Source organism: Trichoderma breve, chromosome 1, assembly GCF_028502605.1.
Source record: "Trichoderma breve strain T069 chromosome 1, whole genome shotgun sequence".
Taxonomy (NCBI): domain Eukaryota; kingdom Fungi; phylum Ascomycota; class Sordariomycetes; order Hypocreales; family Hypocreaceae; genus Trichoderma; species Trichoderma breve.
Genome location: NC_079232.1, coordinates 858,164 through 878,195, shown reverse-complemented (window position 1 = coordinate 878,195; position 20,032 = coordinate 858,164). Strand labels below are relative to the sequence as shown.

Below are 20,032 nucleotides of genomic sequence, written 5' to 3'. Positions count from 1 at the left end.
CTCGGAGTGTATGAGTATACCCGAAGGCAGCTTTCTGCCGCCTCTCTGTTTCATCTAGGATATGGAGTGATTCCCTCGGCAAACCAAACCCGAAACCGAACAGGTTCACTGTCTTTGTCCACCGCAGTCGTAAGCTTTCTTTCAAGGGACATCCTAGATATGCTGTTGGTTGATGGGTTAGTACAAAATCACCCGAATGTGACAGGGCAGTGTCTGTACAAGGGAGAAACAAGGTGCTCTCTTGCTGACATGCACTTGTACGAGTACAGATGTAAACAATATCATTTTTTTTTTGTCTCTAGGCTGCGTAGGTGCCAACCGCTCTCGGCTTTCTTCATAGCAACTTGCCTTGTTTTTCAAAAGTTTGCCGGGTTTGATTTGTTTTGTGTGTTAAATTACGGCTCAATCTACGGAATAGACGGCTCGTTGGAGCGAGCTTAATGTCAGATTGACGAATTTCTGCTTCTGTCGATGAAGACTTTACTGCGAATGGAAGTCAAAGATCCATGTCGAAAAAGAAGATTCTTTCAGGCTTCCCTGTCAGATACCCAGAAGACGAAATTACTCTTAACCTTTTGGTGTGGAGAAAAGGTTGGGATACCAAAAAACAAGAACCGGGTACGGGATGGACTAGGTCCTGGATGCTGGTTCGGAGCAATTCGATACTTAGGTAGTTGTATGCGCTCCTTCGGAGCATACAAGTACAGCCTAAGTTATCTTAGTGGAGCGGATAGAAGGGGACCAGGGAGGGGGAGGGATGAAGACAAAAAAAAAAAACGATGACCGAAAAACGAAACAAAAAATGAGATGAGAAGAATGATGGGCTGGTTTAGTGTTTTGGCAAAGTTACTGTTCCGAGCACAGCAGAACGGCTATTCGGGTACCTTTGGAAAGTAGTATGTATCGACCCGTTAAAACCCACGGAAATCCACGGACAAAACGGTTGAGTTTGATGGTTCTAAGTGGCTTGGGACTAAGAAGGACTACGACCCTAGTCGAGCGTATCCTTGGGCTGCCACACCTTGACAAAGTTGGCCGATAAATAACGGAGAGCGCCAGTTTGGTGTTGTGGTATGATGTGAGTTACGAAATCAGGCTGCAGCGAATACTGTAATTCTCGCTTGACGTATGTAGTATATTGATATTGGATGTTTTTGCTCTTCTTTTCCAGCCACTCTATTTTAGCTATTCTATGGTGATGTCTTGTTTGGAGGTGAGAAGTTCACGAGCCTGCTCTGGGGGTGAGAGAGAGAGAGAGAGAGAGCGTGGGGCAAATGCGAGGTGAGATTTGACAGACAGCGACCAACAGTCGGAAACGGTTACTGATCCGTCCCCTTGGCCGGGCATAGCGTTCCCTTTCGAGATATGACTGGTTTTGGCGTTGTGAGATATTTTCTTCTTCTTCTTTTCTCTCACCCTCTTTCTCTTTTGCGTACGCCTTATTTTTGATGATGTCGGTCTCGGTCTACTATACTTGGCTCAGAGCGCAGATCTGTGAGCACGCGTGACGCTGGATTTGGGCATCTGGCTCTTCCTTTGGCTGTGTGGAGAAAGACGGCGAATGCCGTATTATCAAGCACTTTTGCTTAGGGCTGCCGATTTGCTCTTCTTCTTTCCCCTTCTTATCTCGATTCATTCGTCCTGAAGCTATAAACTACAAGAACAAGTACAAGTACAAATGTGAGGATGCTACTACAGTAACCCATGACACGCGCGATGTTCTGGCTGTGTTACATCCAAGTGCGGTGAAGTGACTCCTACACAGAACTCGGTCAACGACAAGGCTTTACCCACATAAGAAGCATGGCCGCGTGATTAGCCTCGCCATCGTGCATTCGGTCTGCATGCAGGCAGGCGGGCCAGCCATTATCGCTTCTTTGTTTTTCGTCTTTTGGGGTGTGTCTGCTACGGAGGACGTAGATACAGTTATCAATCCCCAGACCCCAACCGGGCAGTTCTTCGCGAGGGTGTGCGTGCAGGGGAGTTTACGGAGCTTTTACACCCCGACGAGTCTTTCTCTCAAGTATACTCACTGTTGGTTGTGGTTTTGCGTCATGTTGTAGTAGTATAGTTTTCTCTTCTCTTCTCTTTTCTTGATTTTTATTTGCTTTTTGGGCAAAGAGATCATCACGGCAAGCGCATTGGGCCGCAAGCTCGTGACGCATGTCGATCATTTGCCGCATTCTATCCCGTCATTTGCTTTTTCCTGAGGCCCAGGCCGCATTGCTTTGGGGCCAGTCCAGTCCAGCCTCACGGGAAACCACTGGACAAGGACGGCAGACGGGACGGCTCGTTTATTTGGCACGTCACATGCCTTTTGCTAATGTACATGAGAAACAAAAGGAAAAAGAAAAAAAAAGTAAGCCACATGCGCACTTTGAAGCAGATCCTTTCGGTTCCCGTTGAGTCTTGGGGGCCTTTTTCTTTCTTTCTTTTTTCTTCTCTGGCGTACACCCATGGTTGGGAACGGGACGTGCCAGCTTGCATGAGGTGTTAGTTGCAACCTAAAGTCAGTCCACTTTGGGGGTTTCGACTTGGTGTTGCGCTTCGTCCCGGGGCTCGGTAGATGATGCCTAAGATGTATTTGGAATACCGAAGAAAAACGATGTCCATACTAAAGGGAAACGTGTGGTGCTCTTTTGTTAGATACCTGTGGGATATACAAGCACATGTCAGATATGAGTGTGTAACCTGAAGCTACACGCCAAGATAATTACGGAGCTGCCCACCTACTTCTTGGACCACGAAAAATACGCGTGAATCTATTATTGTTCCATCATAAATCGTTTCCCCTTAAACTGCTTCGTCAGGTCTTTGTGAGGACTCGCAAAGCGGTACGTTTTAGGTACTGACCCGTGCTGTACACCGTATTTGTACTCGGCTGGCAATCTAGTTCCACATATAATGTAACATTCAAGGCTCCATCACTTGGGACAACCAACAACCACTCCTGATGGGCATTTCCAGCGGCAGATCCTCATTGCAAATACGACACAATGTTGCCGAAATGCTGCTTCACTGGATGGGGATGCCATAATACGTCTGTGTCAGTCCTAGTGCTAGAGATTGTGTATATTTCAATAAGGTAAATAAATAGGCCCCATCATTACTTAGCCCCCGTTCCGATGGGTACGCCTATTCAAATGAATTGGTCCAGCTATAATTAATACGTGTATAATATTATTAGACGAGCCACTGAGGTGCTCTGTAGAGTGTGATCCATCATATAGTAATTTTCTAGATTCTTCTCGCGATGGAGCCAACAGTTTACCCTGGGGTCCTTTTGAGGAACACAATCTCATCACATCGGCAGTGAGAGTTGTTTTGGTGTTCTGGGCATAATTTGTCATTTTCTGCGTTGGTCTTCACCCAACAGTAGCATCGCTTCCATCGCTTGACTGACTGGATGAGGCAACGGGCCATGTGCATCTTCGAAAATACGGACTTGTTTCGGTACTTTGACGGTTGGCTTCCCCTCAGCGAGAACCGACTTCGGATAAAGGGATGGCTCTTATTTGCGCTGAAAAGCAAGGTTTTTTGATGATAGAGTCCCTGCAGAGCGACAATCTCATCATGGCAATACCGAGCCAACGTTACAATCAATCGTCATCTGCTTTCGCAAGCTTTCTTCGTTTCCGCCCCGGGTGTCGGGGCCTGGAGTCTTCATGGCCCACCACAGAATCACCGCCAGAGTCCTGCGCCGCATTGCCTCCTTGCCATTCCTGCTCACCGCTGCCGTCGTCATAATTATCCTGGGTGCTGCCCTCAGTGAAGACAAGATGCCCTCGTCGACCTAGAACCTCTCGCCCCGCCTCCTCCAGCAGGATACCCAGTGCCAACAGCGCCGTCTCATCCATGCTACGCTCGTCCAAATTACGTCCATTCTCGAACACTCGTTGGTTGCGATTCAGGGCTCCATAAAATTCGGATGAATATTCGTGAATGGCCTTGAGAAGATCGCTCTGTGGCAAGACGCCCTGCCCACCGTTGGGCAGCTCCCAGTCGTGCGCGCGGTAGATGTCATGCTCTGCATAGCGTTCCGGAGCGTCCTTGCGGCGAAACAAGACATCATCTGGAGCAAGCTTGAAGCCGTCTCGGGCCGATCGTTGGTCGACGATCCCAGGCCGAAAGTTCCTCTGGTCCTGGCCCTCATCTCGCAACACTCCATCATAGGTGACCCTTCCTTGCATACGGTCAATTTCACGTGACGGTGATTTCCAAACTGCCGGGAGAGGCTCATTTCGGATCCCTTTAGCTTACCTGCAACAGCGTCGTATACGGTAGCCAGCACGCGCTGACCCTGGCGACGGCTGCCCTGGGAGGGCTGCGGCAACAGCGGCGAATGCCCGATGTCGGCAGCTCTGGGAGCAGATGACTGCATGTATTCATCTGTAGAGTCCATGGTTTTTCTTTGTCCTCCGTGGAAGGATTTTTCCGTCCTTTCTCACCTCACCCTTGGCCTGTGCTTTGTGATGTGCACCTAGTCGGGACGATCCCTTGCCCCCCGTCCTTCACTCACGGGTTCCAAAGTGGCGCAAAAAGACAACTAAGCCGTATCAAGCAGACCATGGCAGCTGTAAATAGACCGGCTGGGTCAATGAAGAGAAAAGAGCAGCCTGTCGTTGGCGGCAGTTGAAGCGTCGTTGATAAGATGAAAATAAAAAGATTATCGTCAAAAGAAAGTTTGCGCGTGGAGCGGTACTAATGGCATGTGGGGTTAGTCTCTGACCGCCCAGCTGGTGACATCACCCAGGCAACTTGTGACATGTGCTCCATGCGTTTTGACTCAATCTCGACTTCACGCTTCTCAACGCAATAGTGCTGCTATTAACTACGTAGCTGCTGTATAACTCTAAGAGACAGCATTTCTATTAGCACCCTGCCTTGACGGTTGACGAAGGCCCTCAGATGAATGCAGTCTCGTCTGCTGGCCCGCGAAGTGGGTGATCTGCCTTCTCGCGACTTCACCCAGATCGTAGCATCTCAGCTTCTGCGTTCCTTCGAACCAGCGCCTCAACACCGCTTCAACGGCGAAGCTACCCTGCCCAACAATGATCAGCAGACCGAGTTGGAGGACCGGCCGCACAGGCTTCGTGCTCATGGCGCAGGGGTGAGCAGTCTTGCCCTTGAGAAGTTTGACGGCCGCATCTTGCTGTCTGGTGGTGCAGACGGGTCTATCAAGCTCTGGGATCTGGAGAGTTGCCCCAGCCCATACGAGACCCGAACCTATCGACCCGTAGGATCCATTACTCGGTCTACGGGCGGCCCCAGAAGCGGAGGCCATAGCCACGGCATCACGCATCTGGCCTTCTACCCCTTCGACCCAGATGCCTTCCTCTCTAGCTCCTACGACAAGACACTCAAGCTGTGGGCCACTTCACGAGCAGCCTTGTCTGCCGAGTTCGACCTCAATGCCACCGTATATTCACACGCCTCCAGCCCAATAGCAGGTCACCTGCTTATCTCGTGCGCCACCCAGCACTCCAATGTCCGGCTCGTAGACCTCAAGTCGGGATCCGCTGTCCAGGCCCTCGTTGCTCACGGCGGTCCTGTTCTCAGCACGGCGTGGAGTCCTCGCCATGAACACATACTCGTCAGTGGCCACGCAGACGGCAAGGCCCGCATATGGGACATTCGGCGTGCCGGTGGCGTTATAGCACAGCTCGATCAGGAAGATTCTCTGGGCATTGTGCATCGTTTCCAGCACGCCACGGCGTCTGGGTCTGACTGGGGTAGCATGCCGCATTTTCGTGTCTCAGCCCAGGCCCACGACGACGCTGTCAACGGGCTGCAATGGACCGATGATGGGAGGTACATTGTATCGGCTGGGCTTGACCGCCGCATCAGAGTTTGGGATACCGATACAGGAGCAAACACGCTTGCCAGCTTTGGGTCTATCGTGCAGAACCAGCACGCTAAGACTGCAAGTTTCCTGGTCACTCCGTCAGGCCTCTCCATGGGTCACCAGCTTCTCGTCTGGCCGAACGAACAAGAAATCCTCCTACTGGACCTTCACGACGGAACTGTGGTCAGTCGTCTTCGAAACCCCGGCTCAAGGCTCTCTACGGGTCCTCGAGGCAGTGAAATGGGGCGGAACCGCATTACAAACATTGCGTGGCGTAGTACAGGGGGTGGCAATGGACAAATTGGACCGGCCATGGGAGGTGGCAACTCGATCGGAGCTATTTACAGTGCCCATTTAGATGGACAGATACGAGTATGGATGCCGCAACTTCCCGGCCCAGAGGATGCAGACGAAGATGAAGAGGCTGGCGTGGATGAGCAAGTAAAACAAAGAAAGAGGAAGGCTATTGAAAACGCATATAGAAGCCTCATGGGCAAGGAGATTACGTTCACCTAGACCGTCCCAACTTGTGTATGCTAACGTCGAAACATATGCTAGAAAAATGAATAAATGTAAATAATCAAACTCAGTGCTGTCTATGTTATGAGAAACAAAAAGATCCAAGTCGCTAGCCCATCCCGGACGCCACTCCTACCATATAACTTAACTTATTGCTTTCTCAAAAGCTGTGTAACTGCAACTACCTAGTGACAAATTAAACAACAACCACAAAGCAAAGCCACCCATCAGGATATGCAGCTTCCCTCATCATTTCTCCCAAGGGTGCGTCAAAGGGAGCGGACACGCCGTGAAGCACCACGCTCGCCAACACGGGGTCTCGACTGCTGGGAAACAGCGTGGGCATCAGGTCCTTGAGGGCCTGCCCCAGCAGCTTTGGCTTGCGGTCTGGTGTCATGACAGGGACCAAGGATTGGACGATCCTGAAAGATCCAGCTTCACCGGCTGCGGGAGCAGAGGGGGAACCATCACCGCCTGCATCAGGGGGGGTTGAGGGGATGTACACCCGCATGGGGGCGTGCTTGAGGGTGGCTGGAGCATTGAGCAGGCGTGTGTGTATCTTGGAAAACGCAGCGTAGTCATTGTCAATGACTGAGTTCCAGAGCTGAGTGGTGTGTTCCTTGGACATCTTCATGATCTGATTGGCGTTGCCGTAGCGAACAAAGTCGGCCTGACTGCAGCATGAGCATGACCTGTCTTGTCTCCAGAGCCGGTGTGAGGGGGACTGTGGATGTGCATGTGCATGGGGGAGAGGAGGGGCAGTACAGCATGTACCTGCAGCAAAGGGCAAACAAAACGAAGAGGGAGGAACCGAAAAGAAGGGGACCAGATGAATGAATGGGGTTAAAGGCTCACCTCCTTGACGCTATTCAGAAATGTATCGCCAATATCCCATGCAACCCCATCGTCCACCACCAGCCGCCACGGCAGGCTAGGCGCGTACAGGTCGGCCAGCAACCCCACCGCCAGGTTCCTTAGCTGCACATCCTCAAAGTGAAAGCTGGAGCAGGGTGCGTCGAAGAAGGCCGACAGGCGCGGCAGCAGAAGCGACAGGTAGCTGAAGCGTGGGACGCTTGTGATGAAGGGTGTAGAGGGCGCGGACCGGTGAGTGATGTGCAAGGGGACCTGAGCGGCCCAGAGCGCCTGGGGTATGGACGAGGCTGAAGTGGACATTTTTTTGGATAAGGTATGGTAGGTTGGAACTTGGTGAGGGCTATGCTATGGCGGAATCATGGCGAAATTGCGAACAGCTTTGCGGCAGAGGATTTCCCAATATGGCAGCGAGATGTCGTCTACTGTACGGTCAAGTTGCTTGTCCGCGTATTTCGGAGCTGCCGGCAAAGGAGAATCTCGGGCTGCGGCTGGTTGAAGCTTGGCCGAGGCTGTAAACGATCTCCGGGCCCGAGCAGGGGAAGAGGCAAAGATGGGGAGGAGAGATGAAGTGAAGCCGATCTTGAGTGCTGAGAGCTTGGCGGGGTGTTTTTGGGGATGGAGTGGGGGTTTCCAACGTACCTGAGGTTGTGCTGTGGTGGGCTGCCTACTACCTAGTAGGTATGTAGGCGCTGCTGTGCCGCTCAATACCACGCTGTACCTGATCGATTCAGTGAGGTTGGTGCCTGTTACGCGTACGAGTACACTGTAGCACCACTAACTCTCTCCACTGCAGCTGTTCATGGATTGTATTGACCCTTCCGCTGTACTGTAACCTTCATCTCAATCTTAATTTCAATCTCAACATCGTACCATCGAACCATCTCAACTCACGACTGCCTAAACTCCGTCCGCTGCCCTCCAGCTTCTTCACCCGGAAACCCGGTTTCCGTCCCCTCCCAAATCTCCCCAAAAATCTCCCGACTGAGACAGCTCTGCGCTCTTCAGCTCCTCGCCGATATACCCGCTTCCGATGCATCCCTTGCTCCAATGCTACCTCGCTCAAGTCAGCCGCACCGGCGTGGCTGTCTGATAGATGATCAAATCCAGATTGCTTTCCAGCCGCGATTGGCTCTTGTCGCGTATGGCGCTGCCAATTGTATGCTCAGCACCTCGTACGACGTGCCCAATTACGCGTGGACGATGCTCCGAGCGTTGTCTGTGCATATCTGACCTGTCTCTTTTGATCGGATTCTCGTGCGGAGCAACAAAGGAACGGGGGTCTTGAACAGCTACGAGACGAGATACGAAGGGCTGAGAGAGGCGCGATATTGCACTCTCCCCGCCTGGGACCCATGGCAGCTTGGACTGAGTCTGCGGCCGCAAGTCACGCGCACGCTGGAGCAGTGTGATTAAACGACGAGAGCTACGAGTACGCGTTCACATGTTTGCTTTTTCCTTGGGTTCCAATTTCATTTCATTGACCTGACGCTAAAAATACACTTAATGTTACAGACTGGATATCCAATGAGCCATCAAACGAAAGTTCCCTGCGGCCTTACAACCCACGATGCTGTTCCTGGTGAGAGACGCTGTGCCGCCGCACGCGGTCGTAATTGGCATTATCATGCTCAATGGTCGGCTCGCCAATGTGCTTCCGCAAGACTGAAGGCGGCACCTGAGCAGCATCTGTGGGATCCCTGGCCGTCGTCCTGTCCCTGGGGAAGCCATTTGATTAGCAAGTCGAAAGGTTGGCTTTCCTCGGGGCAGGGAATTCTACCCCACTCACGACTGAGAAAAGGTCTTGTCGCCCATAAAGGTCTTGCTGTTGTCGAGGTCGCTGTCCACGCGGGGGTCGGCCTTGTTCATCGTATCAGACTTATGGGGGCCTGCTGTGTTGGGAGCTGGGCCAGTGTGGGCAGTTCCAAAGCTTCCACCGACGCTGCCTGTGCCAGCGCCGAATGCACTGCTAGTGGTGTCCTTGGTTTGGTGTCCCGTGCTGCCCAGGCCGGATGAGCCGTGGGTGCCAGTGGAGCCGTAGGTATCAGTTCCAGTTCCAGTCGAACCGTAGGCGCCGGTGCCAGTCGAGCCCAGGGTATCAGTGCCCGTCGAACCGTAGGCGCCGGTGCCAGACGAGCCCAAGGTGTCAGTGCCCGTAGAGCCATAGGTGCCAGTGGCACCGCTGCCGGTGAGGGTATCACTGCCCATGCCGCTGCCCATTCCAGAGCCCATTGCGGTTCCGGAAGAACCAGTCATGCCAGTGTTGCCACTGGGAGCATCGTAGGTAGCGCCGTGGGATTTGAGGCCCATGTTGCGGCTGCCGTCGAGATCAGAGTCGACTCTTGGGTCGGCCTTGTTCAGCATGTCGGACTTGTGAGTTCCGGCAGTCTTGGGGGCAGGGCCGGTGCCAAAGCCAGTGGTTTCCGATTGTGTGTTGGAGCTTCCATATGTATCAGTGCCAGTGCCAGTGCCAGTTCCAACAGTGGCACCGCCGGAGCGGAGACCCATGTTGCGGCTGGCGTCGAGATCAGAGTCTACTCTGGGGTCGGCCTTGTTGGCAATGTTGGAGCTGTGCATGCCGGCAGTCTTGGAGGCAGGGCCAGTGGCGCCAGTAGAGCCAAAGCCAGTAGAACCCTTGCTGGAGTCAAAAGTTCCTCCAGTACCAGTCACGCCTGAGGAGGTAGTAGTATCACCGCCATAAGAGTAGTTGTCTCCGCCGGAGGTATAAGAGCCATCATGACGGCCTAGGTTCTCGCGGTGGTCGCGGTCAGAGTCGACGCGAGGGTCGGCAGCATTGGCGGTTCGAGTGCTGTGAGGTCCATGAGTGCCTTCAGGCTGCTCTGTCTTGTTGTCGGAGTGGAGCTTGTCCTTGACCTTATTGATAAGAGAAGACATGGTGATGGTATTTCAAAGATGTGTAAGGGTAAGTGTAAGTGTAAGAGATGTAAGTTTTGTTGCGTGATTGTTAAAATAAGATGTTAGAATGATCTGATGGAAGGATGGAAAGTACGGAGGGACATCATAACTATATAGTCCTCATCTGAACCACCATCCCGCAAACAACTGATCGCTGGCTATGATGACATTTGTGGCTCACACGGTAACCTCTACCGATGGCGCTCAACTCTGAAGCTTTCCCGATCTGTCTACGGTTACTCTTACTTGGTAACCTTACCAGGCAACCAGAGCAGCCACACATCTCATCGCTCCTCTTCTGCATAGGTATGAGGTAACGCCGTTCGCATCTCCATATCCAACCCGTCATATCTGGGGTGTGGTGACGTTGAGCGGCCCAGATGTCAGAAACTCCTCCCTCCCGGAGTGTTTGCGCCGCATCCACTTGTCCACTATTTCCCTGGAGATCATTCGAGTTAGGCAAACCTGACAGGCTTAGGTAACTCAGGCAATCAGGTAAATGCACGAAAGCAAGTTAGCTAACAATTTTGTTTGCAGTTGGACGATGTGATGGTGATGCAAAGAACGTTTGAAGGTTGGATTGAGTTATCGATGACGCATTGTGGGGCCAGGATGTTTGGTGGAGCTCAAAGAAGTGGCGGCTTGCAACAATCATCGTTGCATCATCCGTTTAGCTGTGGCTGGTGAGGATTACTCTGGGGCTGGAGCACAGAGACTTGGTTTTGAGAAGTATGAATTCATCGTGTTAGATTGGTGGAATGCGGCTGTGGCACAGCAAGTTTGCGGAGGTGACGATGACGGGAGGATCTACACTGGGGTGTTTCTTTGGATTGAAGCTTAGCTGCTCGGAACTCCGTGTTATGGCGTCGGTGGACCAAAGGTTTTACAAGCCTAGCATATGCGGGAAACTGTATTATACAGTAACACGAACAAAACTGAAATTTCATTACCCAAAGGGAATCCTTGGTTGAAACTCTCTTTTACAGTATATCACAAGAACAAGAATCAGGTTAGATACGGCGCGCCATGTCGGCCATTAGTTCTCTCCAAGTTCAGGAGATGTAAACCAGATAAGCACGATACTAATAAGCAGATGCATGCCTTGAGTAGCAACGACAAAAGAATATTAATTAAGTAAGTACTAGCTTAGCTGGGTATAGTCGTTATCAAGTCATTAGGGAAACGGGTATTATGGGAAGGACAGAAGTAGTAAAACATTATACCAAAGCGATTTTTTTCTCACACCCTCCTCTGATCCAACTCGACTCCAGCCTCCTTTTCTGATCTTTTTGAAGCATAGACGACGAAGGAAAGTATAAAATCAAGGGTATTTGGGGTATCATGAATGATCGTGTATCGCCTATGGCAGTTCGCAGATGCTAATACCGTGATAGCACTTAGACGCGGCTTCGTCGGTACCAGCGGCGGTGGTGCTGGCGGTGGGCAGCATCGACTTGGGCAGCACGGCGCTCATGGCCGCGAACCCAGAAGATGCCGAGCAGGGCGGAAACGAGCCAAAGAAGAGCTGAGAGGAAGGTAAAGGCAATGTCGGCCTTGAACTTGCCACACTGGTCACCATTGATGGGGTGGACATTGTTCCAGTCGAAGATGTAGCCACAAGAGTTACCCAGCAACTAAACAACGAAAATTCAACATCAATGCGATCGAAAGGGGAGACAGAGTGCATGTATAGTATATGGGTTGTCACTTACGTTGACCAAGAGGCCAAAGGCAGCCCACCAGGCAAGGCTGAGGATGATATCCACTGGCCAATGCACAAAGGACCAAGAGAAGGGTACGAGCCATATCAGCGCAAAGAACATGGACAGGGCCGCCACCACCTCGGTGTAAATGAAACGGCCCTGAGACCAGGACGATGCATGGCGGTATTGGTGAAGGTGCTGGCCCGTCACACCGGCGACGATGGTAGCGAAGACGAGCTCTGCGGCCCGCAGGACGATGTTGACGATGCGATCGAGCGCCATTGTGGGTGATTTGACTGGTTAGTTTTCTTGGTGTTGCGTGCCCGGTGGCGATGTGTTATACAAATGCTTTGGGTGGGCAGGCGAACTGCTTTAATAGATGCAGTCAAGTGTGATGAAGGGGGGCGAGATGACGATGCCAATGTGTCTGAGCAGATGAATGATGAGAGGCTGCTGGACTTGTCTGGAGGGACAGAGCAGCTGGATTTATTCATTTGCGAATGGGCAGCGACTGCCCACGACTGTTGATCTGCAACACCAACTTTGGGCTTCATCGTCATACCTGGCACACATGACCCCTTTGAAACGGCAAGATATACGGCATGCTCATCCCCCAAAAGTCTTGTTTGCGTCTTCCGTCATTGGGAGGTCCGGTTCGGGCAAAAAACGTGGTTTGTCCCTGCGGCATCGCTTGCCCAAACACGGGCAGCCGCCGTTAAGCGAATCATCGGTGCTTGTTGTGATTGATTCGTCTTTCAGTGCATAGACGCTACCTCACAGTAGAGTAGCATAGAGCCTAAACAATCGACGTGTGCCTAGACAATGCATGAATGGCCTTGGAACATTGTCGAATGATTTTCTAGGCACAGCACATTGTATGCCTGTATGGTGTCGTGATTGCTAGATTGGGTAACTTGCCTAGAAAGTCGATTGCGTCATAACTGGCTAGAAGTTGATTGTCATTCGTTGGTGCTGATCGCGCTCATGGATGGTTGCATTGGCAGAAAGCATTGGGCCTGAGCCTAAAAAATGATGGGCTGTTATGAATCAATTGAGTGAGCTGCAAGTTCCAGGTTTTCTTCTTTGTTGGCTCTTGGTTGGCTTCAAGGCGTGACTAATTTCCAGTGAACATCCTTGGCAGCGAAGCACACCATCATAGAGAGATGGAGAGAGAAAGAATATGAATGGAGAAGAGATGACCGCATTTACACTATTAGTGAAATTTCGAGAATTATTCGAGAGAAGCACGACCTACCTAGCCAGTACTCCAAATTGGCTGTCCAACACCCCAACGACTGTGTGAGGTTCAAAGGTCAAAACAAGGTGCAAAGCAGAACAAGATGTAAAGCAAACTTTTATTTACTTGCGTACCTACCTACTAGGTAATAAAGTGTTTTATTACCTTTAATACTATTATTGGTCATATTTTTCTTTATGCCTGGTACTGCTGCTACCTATGAACATTTTTCTACTATCTACTACTATCGCTATATTTTTGGAGCTGATCCGACACCATGCGTCTGTCGACGCCGCTGTAATAATACTGAACCTCTTCCATTTATATACTCAGACCTGTAATAATATGCCCAGCGTGGATCTTCACGCAGTGATTCGTCTTCAGCTTGAGTTCCCAAAGCCTCAGGGAACTTATTCAACGAATCATCACCAGGTAGATAAATATAATGATGGTAGTAAATACTAAAACTATATAACTATAGTAGCAGTTACTGGAGGAGTATAGATATAGTAGTAGTTATTAGGGAAGCGTAGATATTGTAGTAAATATCAGAGAAAATATAGCTATAGTAACAGATACTTAAAGAACTAGGTATTTATTACTGCTCCTCTTCCACTCAGCATCCGAACAACTTCTGTATGGTTATTTTTCGATGCTGCTTGAAGCGCCGTACCCCAGAGCCCTCCGCGCACATTAACATCAGCACCATGATTCAGAAGTATCTGGACAATCTCTTCGTGGCTATAATTTGCCGCTGCTTGAAGTGCTGTGCCGCTATAGCCCCACTCTCCCTGCATGTCAACATCCGCGCCATTGTCCAGCAGTATCTGGACAATCTCTCTATGGCCGTTTTCTGATGCTACTCGAAGAGGCGTGCCACCAACTTTTCCTCGCATATTTACATCAGCACCGCTGTCCAGCAGCATCTTGACAATCTCTACATGCCCTTGGTCTGATGCCCCGCAAAGCGCTGTGTTGGTCCTATATGCGTGCAAACTCATACTGGCGCCATTGTCCAGCAACATCTGGACGATCTCTCCATGTCCGCGATATGCTGCTATTTGAAGCGGCGTGCCAAATGATCCTTGCGTATCAACATCAGCGCCAGCTTCCAGCATCATCTGAACAATCTGTTTATACCCATTTGCTGATGCATGATAAAGCGGCGCGCTGAGACTCTTGGCTGAATATGTATGCCTAAGCAGGAGCTCTTGGACTACTTGGTCGAGACCAAATTTGCTAGCAAGATCAAGACTCGTCCAGTTTTTCCATTCATCAGTCCGCGCAGACAGATAAATGATTGATATCCAAACGTTGGCTGCGCAACAGAGAGCCAGCGCATCTTTCCGGGATGAGCTGGCTTCGACAGCTTCCTGTGAGCGATAGTGCAATGGCCAAGATCTGGCGGCGTATGAAAGCAAAGGATGACGCCGCATACGAGCTCCCATGCCAGAAACTCTTGTAAGATCTGGCAAGAGCAAATACCTAATGCATACTGAAGACATTATGCTGTGCGACTTCGACATGTCGTGAAAGCGTCCCTGCCATTCTCCCTGCCTTTGTGGATGAACAAGAAACTCTCTAGCTGTTGGGTGAATAAAATATAGCTTTCCATCATCGACTCTAATAAAGAGTCCGCATAGGTTTATCAAGTCATCCTTAACATTATTTAAGGACCAGAGCTCATCTTGCAAGATGGCGTGGGATTCAAACCGGTGTTCCGGTTCTGCTGTAGCCAGCGTCAAGGCGAAGTTGGCCTCGGCCAAAGTCAGAGGACGCGTTGCTGCTAAGAGGATGTGCAGCAGAGCTTCGGTGTAATCATGCCTTTTACTTCTGGATAGAATATTTTCGTAGGCTTCAGATAACGAGGAGGATAGGCTAGAGAGAACAGCGTCCACATCCAGGCCTTTGCCATATTGGCTCGTAATTCTCTTGATAATGTCAAGTGTAAAGTATAACCAGAGATATGTGCGATGCTCCATGCTTTCGAGTCGATCAGCAATTAGGCGGCGGTCGTTTTCTGTAAAATTCTGTGTAATTTCGTTCACTCTAAAGTTGATGATCGAATCGACATCGTGACTGATCTCTGCAGACTTGTCGTCACCATCGAATCGTAGATACGAAGTAGCGCCAGATAACTTCTCGAAATGGATGTCAATATCTCCAAATGGACGGCTGGTTATAAGAAATTTGAGCTTCGAGGACGACCCCTGGGGATGCCGATAAAACTCCTTGAGCTCATCGATAAATATCCATCTGCTGTCCACATGGCATTCATCGAGGCCATCGATAACACAGATGATTTCTCCGGAATTCAATAAACTGGCGCATCTCAATAGAATCTTCCATAGCTCAGAAAATTTATGAGTCAATGCTTCGCCAAAATTCTTATACCTAGGAAGTGCTTGTGTAATCAAACTCCCGGTAGGGTCATGAGTGAAGAGCTGGTGAAGTATTGCAGAAAGCGCATTGTGAGGGTGCATTCGGCTATCGTCACCATCCTTGAAGAAGAAATGACAGACGATTGATGTTGTGGCGTTGGTTGACAACCGTCGCTCATCGATCAGCGATCGCGACAAGACGGATTTCCCCCATCCTGGGTCGGCAGAGACGAAGAGAAGACTAGAGACGTTGCTATTTCGCCAGTTGCGAAATCTCTCATCAGCGAAGAACCACTCAAAAGTTCCTTCCATCTTCCGAGGAATCAAGTCTTTGTGACCTTCATAATCGGACGAGAGGGTTTGGAGGAGAGCCCTCTCTCTCTGATCTTCGTAGTTCTCCTGAATTTCAGCTCCGCTTTCCAGGAGAGTATTGTGAGTTTTACCCAGGAAACCCCGCGACTCTTGCATCTCAATTAGCTGTTCCCTCCAATCTCTCTCAATCTGATCTGCGTTAACCACATGGAGGGTATTGCGGCATTCTTCATCTAGCCGCCGAATTTCTTGTATCTTCTTGTCCCATTCTTCAGGGTTAATGATATCGTTCCATTCTCGAGAGAGCTGGCGTCTGGAGAGATGGCATAAAACTCGAGCCTGGTATTCAATTATGACGGAATACAACTTGGCCAAGTACTGTTCGTAGGACGATTTGTTTAGGGATAGAAGGCATGTCTCTTCCCAGATTCGCCAGTACATTTGTATATCGCCAATCAAATTGAAGCCCTTTAACATTGCCACTTTTTGCTTCATGTTGCGTGTGATGAGCTGCTATGGTAAGCAAGAGCATTGGAGATGGGAATCCGATGAACATACCGGAAGAAGCAATGAGACGCCCGACCATGCTAACGCTGCGTATGGCTGGCTGCTCATAGCAGCCTTGACGATTGACTCGGACCAGAGGAGGAATTTTGTCAGCCTCTGAACTTGTATTCTGACCTCAAAATCTGCGCCAAAGAGCAAGACGCGCCAATTCTTCTTTTCTTCCTCTTCTATCGTCCTTTTTACAATTGATTGGATGATTTCGGGGATCGACATGTCTCCACTGGCTGCGTTATCGCCTTGCAGAGAGAATAGATACTCCTCATAAGCAAGCATTAAATTGCTCTCCCTCTCCTGAGCCAGTTTGAACGCAAGAGCCCATGTGTCATCATCGGTGCCTACTGAAGAAGCGGCCATCTCGGGTAAAAACTGCGGTTGAGCAGACTGCGACGCAGAAATATGTGGCGTGGAGGAGAAGAGACGATGTATATCTATGAGGGTAGAAGACGAAGTGATGTCTTGTATGCTAGAAATAAGTCTCGACAACGAAGTGACGAAGGATATGCTACGCTGATGACCCAGCTTTTCATTCACGTGCATACATGTGCGTAGGCAGCAGTTAATGCCCAACCGCCGACCAACGGGCGCCTATGTTATGAGGCAAGGCCTACTTCACATTCATGCCTGCATGGCTGGATTGACTATAGCCGACGTTTTTTCCCTGTAACTTCTCTTGGTTCGTGAACGATTTCTTGCATTCAAAGAGTAAGTCATAGAAGAAGCGAACTGGCACGCTTCGGTTAGTTCCACGAGAGTCAATAGAGCCCGGCATATATAAAAGACTTCGCAGCTGCGAAAGCAATAGCTGTGAAGGCCCTGTATTACAGCAAGGGTCACAGTCTCATAAGCTATGACCAAGGAAGTGACAAATTAAACGGGAAAGCCCGTTTGCGAATAGTAATCGTTCAGACGCGTGTGTTTGTATAGTAATCGGACTTTCGGAGAGTGAGTGAATCGCATACTGCGGGGATACAATGCTTACTCCGGTATTTATTTATTCTCAATTCATCTAGTATCATGCTGCGCGTTGTGTAACGTTGTGAGAGGGCCGAGATTTGTCACCACGCCGGCCACATGCATGTCATTGCAACACGACAACCACATTCACTGAGTACAAACCTGAAACCTGCCTGAACGTTGGCCAAAAGAAAATCTGGACTAGGATGGATATTATTTCAGTCACGAGATGACAAGGCTGTTCTTGGATTACGAAACATAGGTCGGCGATTTACAAAGGAAATAAAGGAAAAAAGACTGGCTGGCAATACGGGCACATGCAATGAAACGCATCAGTAAAGATGCATTCAATCCTTTATAAATAAAAGGAACTGGTTACAGAATCCAAGTAACTTTGAACAGAACCACAAAGGAACAGTCTTCAAAAAGGTCAAGTTACTCCATTGGCTTTCATGACGGCTCTTTGTATCATTGTCTGTACTGCGGTCGCCTTTGTGCCTCAATATGTTCACCATCCTGGCAGTGCAAAGAATCTCTCGGCTTTAGAGCATTCAATTAGATTAGAAAGAACCTTTTAACATACAACAGAATAGCATGGACATAATCAATTGTTGTCAAACAATGCAGCTTCAGCCAGCATTGAACAATGGCTAGCGATTCACTACAGAGTGAAGAACCCGAAATAACATAATAGAAGCATGTGAATCTACTCAACATCCAGCATATAATTTTTTTCTATGCCGCGATTTCTCTGTATAGTTCGTCATAGTACATTCCACCATAGTCACTCTCCAATAGCCTCAAATATTACATACATAAAAGACGGATGCCCTTAGGTGGCTACTCTTAATTACGAGATTCTATCCAAAGCTAAGCATGCCACCAAAAGAAAGGCAGCGAAACACAGCCATTGCGAACTTCCCAGATGAGCCGCAGGTTCTATTACGACGCTCCCGAAGGATAAACCAGAACGCCGCGACGCCAATGGAAATTGAAAGTCAGGACGGACCAGAGAGGTTCGCGCCTTGGTATCCTCTGTTTCAGCAAATCAGGAGAGATAATCGGAATCAGCAACAAAATGACACGATCCTTGTCCCAGTAGCGAACGACCACCTACAACAGGCAGAAAACGACATTCTGAAAGATATAAACCGCACCATGAGTGTTGCTCCCAAGATCTTCGATAACCACCTCGTCCCCTCAAACGATTATCCGGCCGTACAGCTGCGCAACGGTGTTCTCACATTGGATTTGTCCAGGCCACCGAAGAACTTGGGATGGCTACGAATGAAACTCAGGTCTGCACGCCATGTGCCCGACTGGCCTACCCACAAGTGGCAGTCTTACACGATGCATTCTTACAGGTGTACAACAAAACAAGCTATCATGTGCGAAATGATGACATTGTTCCGAGATTTCCCAAAGCAGCCCGAGTACATCAGATCATTCTACCAGCGCTTCGACGAGTTCCCCGAATACGCGGATTTCTCTCGAGGAATCGAGAAGCCTTGTCCTGGATTCGCTCAAGGCTTTAGCATGGAAGCTTACCCGTGTGTAAAAATTGAGTATCTATCGGCCGCCGTATGTGTCTCTCACGATCACGCTTCTCTTGTTCACCCACACATCGCCGGCGATTTTACAGCCGGAGATGTCAACGATCTAGAGGCAGTAAGCGCGCGCCATGGAGCAGCGCTCGTCTACATGAGGAATCTAGCTCTAGACCACATGGGTGTAGAAGCCATAAAAGACTTTGCTGGAATCATTACATTTACCACGAACGGCACGTACATCAACTTCTTTGCCCACTATGCGTCCACGTCGGGTGAGGGCAAGGTGGAATATCACCAATATCCTATTGCATCAGTGAATCTAATGAGATCTTATCCTGAGTTTATTCAGGGCGTTAGCATGCTTCGGAACTGCCAAGATTTTGCCCTTTCAATGGCTACTGCTCTCAAAAACGATCTCGAGAAGTATCATGTGAGAGAGGGTAGCAATGCTTGGGCTTATCATCTTGAACAGGAGGATCATATATTATCGGAAAGCGAGGATAGTGAGATGGAGTATGGTGAATGCAGTGAGTATGGAAACAAGGACATCAGTAGTTGGAGCAGAGGGTCGAGTTCTCAGAAGCGGCCAGCCGGTGAAAGACCCAACGAGTCTCCAAGAAAGCGCAGGAGGTGATCTTTTCATTATTTTTCACTACCACGTCACAATTCTACACATATAGACAATGATTACTAGAGGAGTTATCAACGAAGGTTTTATAGAATCATTACCGCACGGCGCACATGAAGGTGGGCGTAAAGCTTGGGTTAATTAATAATTTGGCTCACAATGAGCTTCATATAATACTAATACTTCATACACTTCGTACATCGGATAGCGTGACCAGACTTGAAAGATGTGGTGACAGGTAGGGAAAGTACATGTACGTATGTACTTTGTAGAGTATCCCAAATAGGCAATGAGGGCAAAAAAGGAAACTCTCATATTGTCGTGATAATCACAACACAGAGCGACGAGATCAAAAAATGACACCTGAGGGATTCGAACCCTCGCCTATTACTAGACCGCGAAGCAAGATAAATCCTGAACACGGCGCCTTAGACCACTCGGCCAAAGTGCCTTGATGATTGGATGTGTGGAAGAGGCAAATTCTGCACTATGAGCTCCGCAAAAGGACACAATTACGTATCTCTGCCCGACTTGATTTTAGCAGTTCCCG

General features: G+C 49.6%; 7 protein-coding genes across 7 annotated transcripts; 2 read left to right on the top strand and 5 right to left on the bottom strand.

Annotated features, from left to right (window-relative positions):
• Nucleotides 1–3,599: 3,599 nt before the first annotated feature.
• T069G_00299 (uncharacterized protein) lies at nucleotides 3,600–4,402 on the bottom strand (the record flags this gene model as incomplete). The annotated part of the gene is made up of 2 exons (XM_056167509.1): nucleotides 3,600–4,183; nucleotides 4,261–4,402. The coding sequence occupies 2 exons, from the start codon at nucleotides 4,400–4,402 to the stop codon at nucleotides 3,600–3,602; spliced, it is 726 nt and encodes a 241-aa protein (XP_056032825.1).
• A 510-nt stretch (nucleotides 4,403–4,912) lies between these two features.
• T069G_00298 (uncharacterized protein) lies at nucleotides 4,913–6,361 on the top strand (the record flags this gene model as incomplete). Its single annotated transcript, XM_056167508.1, has 1 exon — nucleotides 4,913–6,361. The coding sequence occupies one exon, from the start codon at nucleotides 4,913–4,915 to the stop codon at nucleotides 6,359–6,361; it is 1,449 nt and encodes a 482-aa protein (XP_056032824.1).
• Nucleotides 6,362–6,560: 199 nt separating this feature from the next.
• T069G_00297 (autophagy protein apg5 domain-containing protein) lies at nucleotides 6,561–7,537 on the bottom strand (the record flags this gene model as incomplete). Its single annotated transcript, XM_056167507.1, has 3 exons — nucleotides 6,561–6,751; nucleotides 6,806–7,034; nucleotides 7,220–7,537. The coding sequence occupies 3 exons, from the start codon at nucleotides 7,535–7,537 to the stop codon at nucleotides 6,561–6,563; spliced, it is 738 nt and encodes a 245-aa protein (XP_056032823.1).
• Nucleotides 7,538–8,792: 1,255 nt separating this feature from the next.
• On the bottom strand, nucleotides 8,793–10,129 carry T069G_00296 (uncharacterized protein; the record flags this gene model as incomplete). Its single annotated transcript, XM_056167506.1, has 2 exons — nucleotides 8,793–8,952; nucleotides 9,024–10,129. 2 exons carry the CDS (start codon nucleotides 10,127–10,129, stop codon nucleotides 8,793–8,795), a joined length of 1,266 nt encoding a protein of 421 aa, XP_056032822.1.
• Nucleotides 10,130–11,547: 1,418 nt separating this feature from the next.
• T069G_00295 (membrane-associating domain-containing protein) lies at nucleotides 11,548–12,135 on the bottom strand (the record flags this gene model as incomplete). Its single annotated transcript, XM_056167505.1, has 2 exons — nucleotides 11,548–11,784; nucleotides 11,863–12,135. The coding sequence occupies 2 exons, from the start codon at nucleotides 12,133–12,135 to the stop codon at nucleotides 11,548–11,550; spliced, it is 510 nt and encodes a 169-aa protein (XP_056032821.1).
• A 1,542-nt stretch (nucleotides 12,136–13,677) lies between these two features.
• On the bottom strand, nucleotides 13,678–16,704 carry T069G_00294 (ankyrin repeats (3 copies) domain-containing protein; the record flags this gene model as incomplete). The annotated part of the gene is made up of 6 exons (XM_056167504.1): nucleotides 13,678–13,881; nucleotides 13,975–14,220; nucleotides 14,311–14,463; nucleotides 14,587–14,876; nucleotides 14,922–16,293; nucleotides 16,342–16,704. 6 exons carry the CDS (start codon nucleotides 16,702–16,704, stop codon nucleotides 13,678–13,680), a joined length of 2,628 nt encoding a protein of 875 aa, XP_056032820.1.
• Nucleotides 16,705–18,180: 1,476 nt separating this feature from the next.
• Nucleotides 18,181–19,488, top strand: T069G_00293 (uncharacterized protein; the record flags this gene model as incomplete). The annotated part of the gene is made up of 1 exon (XM_056167503.1): nucleotides 18,181–19,488. One exon carries the CDS (start codon nucleotides 18,181–18,183, stop codon nucleotides 19,486–19,488), a length of 1,308 nt encoding a protein of 435 aa, XP_056032819.1.
• Nucleotides 19,489–20,032: the final 544 nt, after the last annotated feature.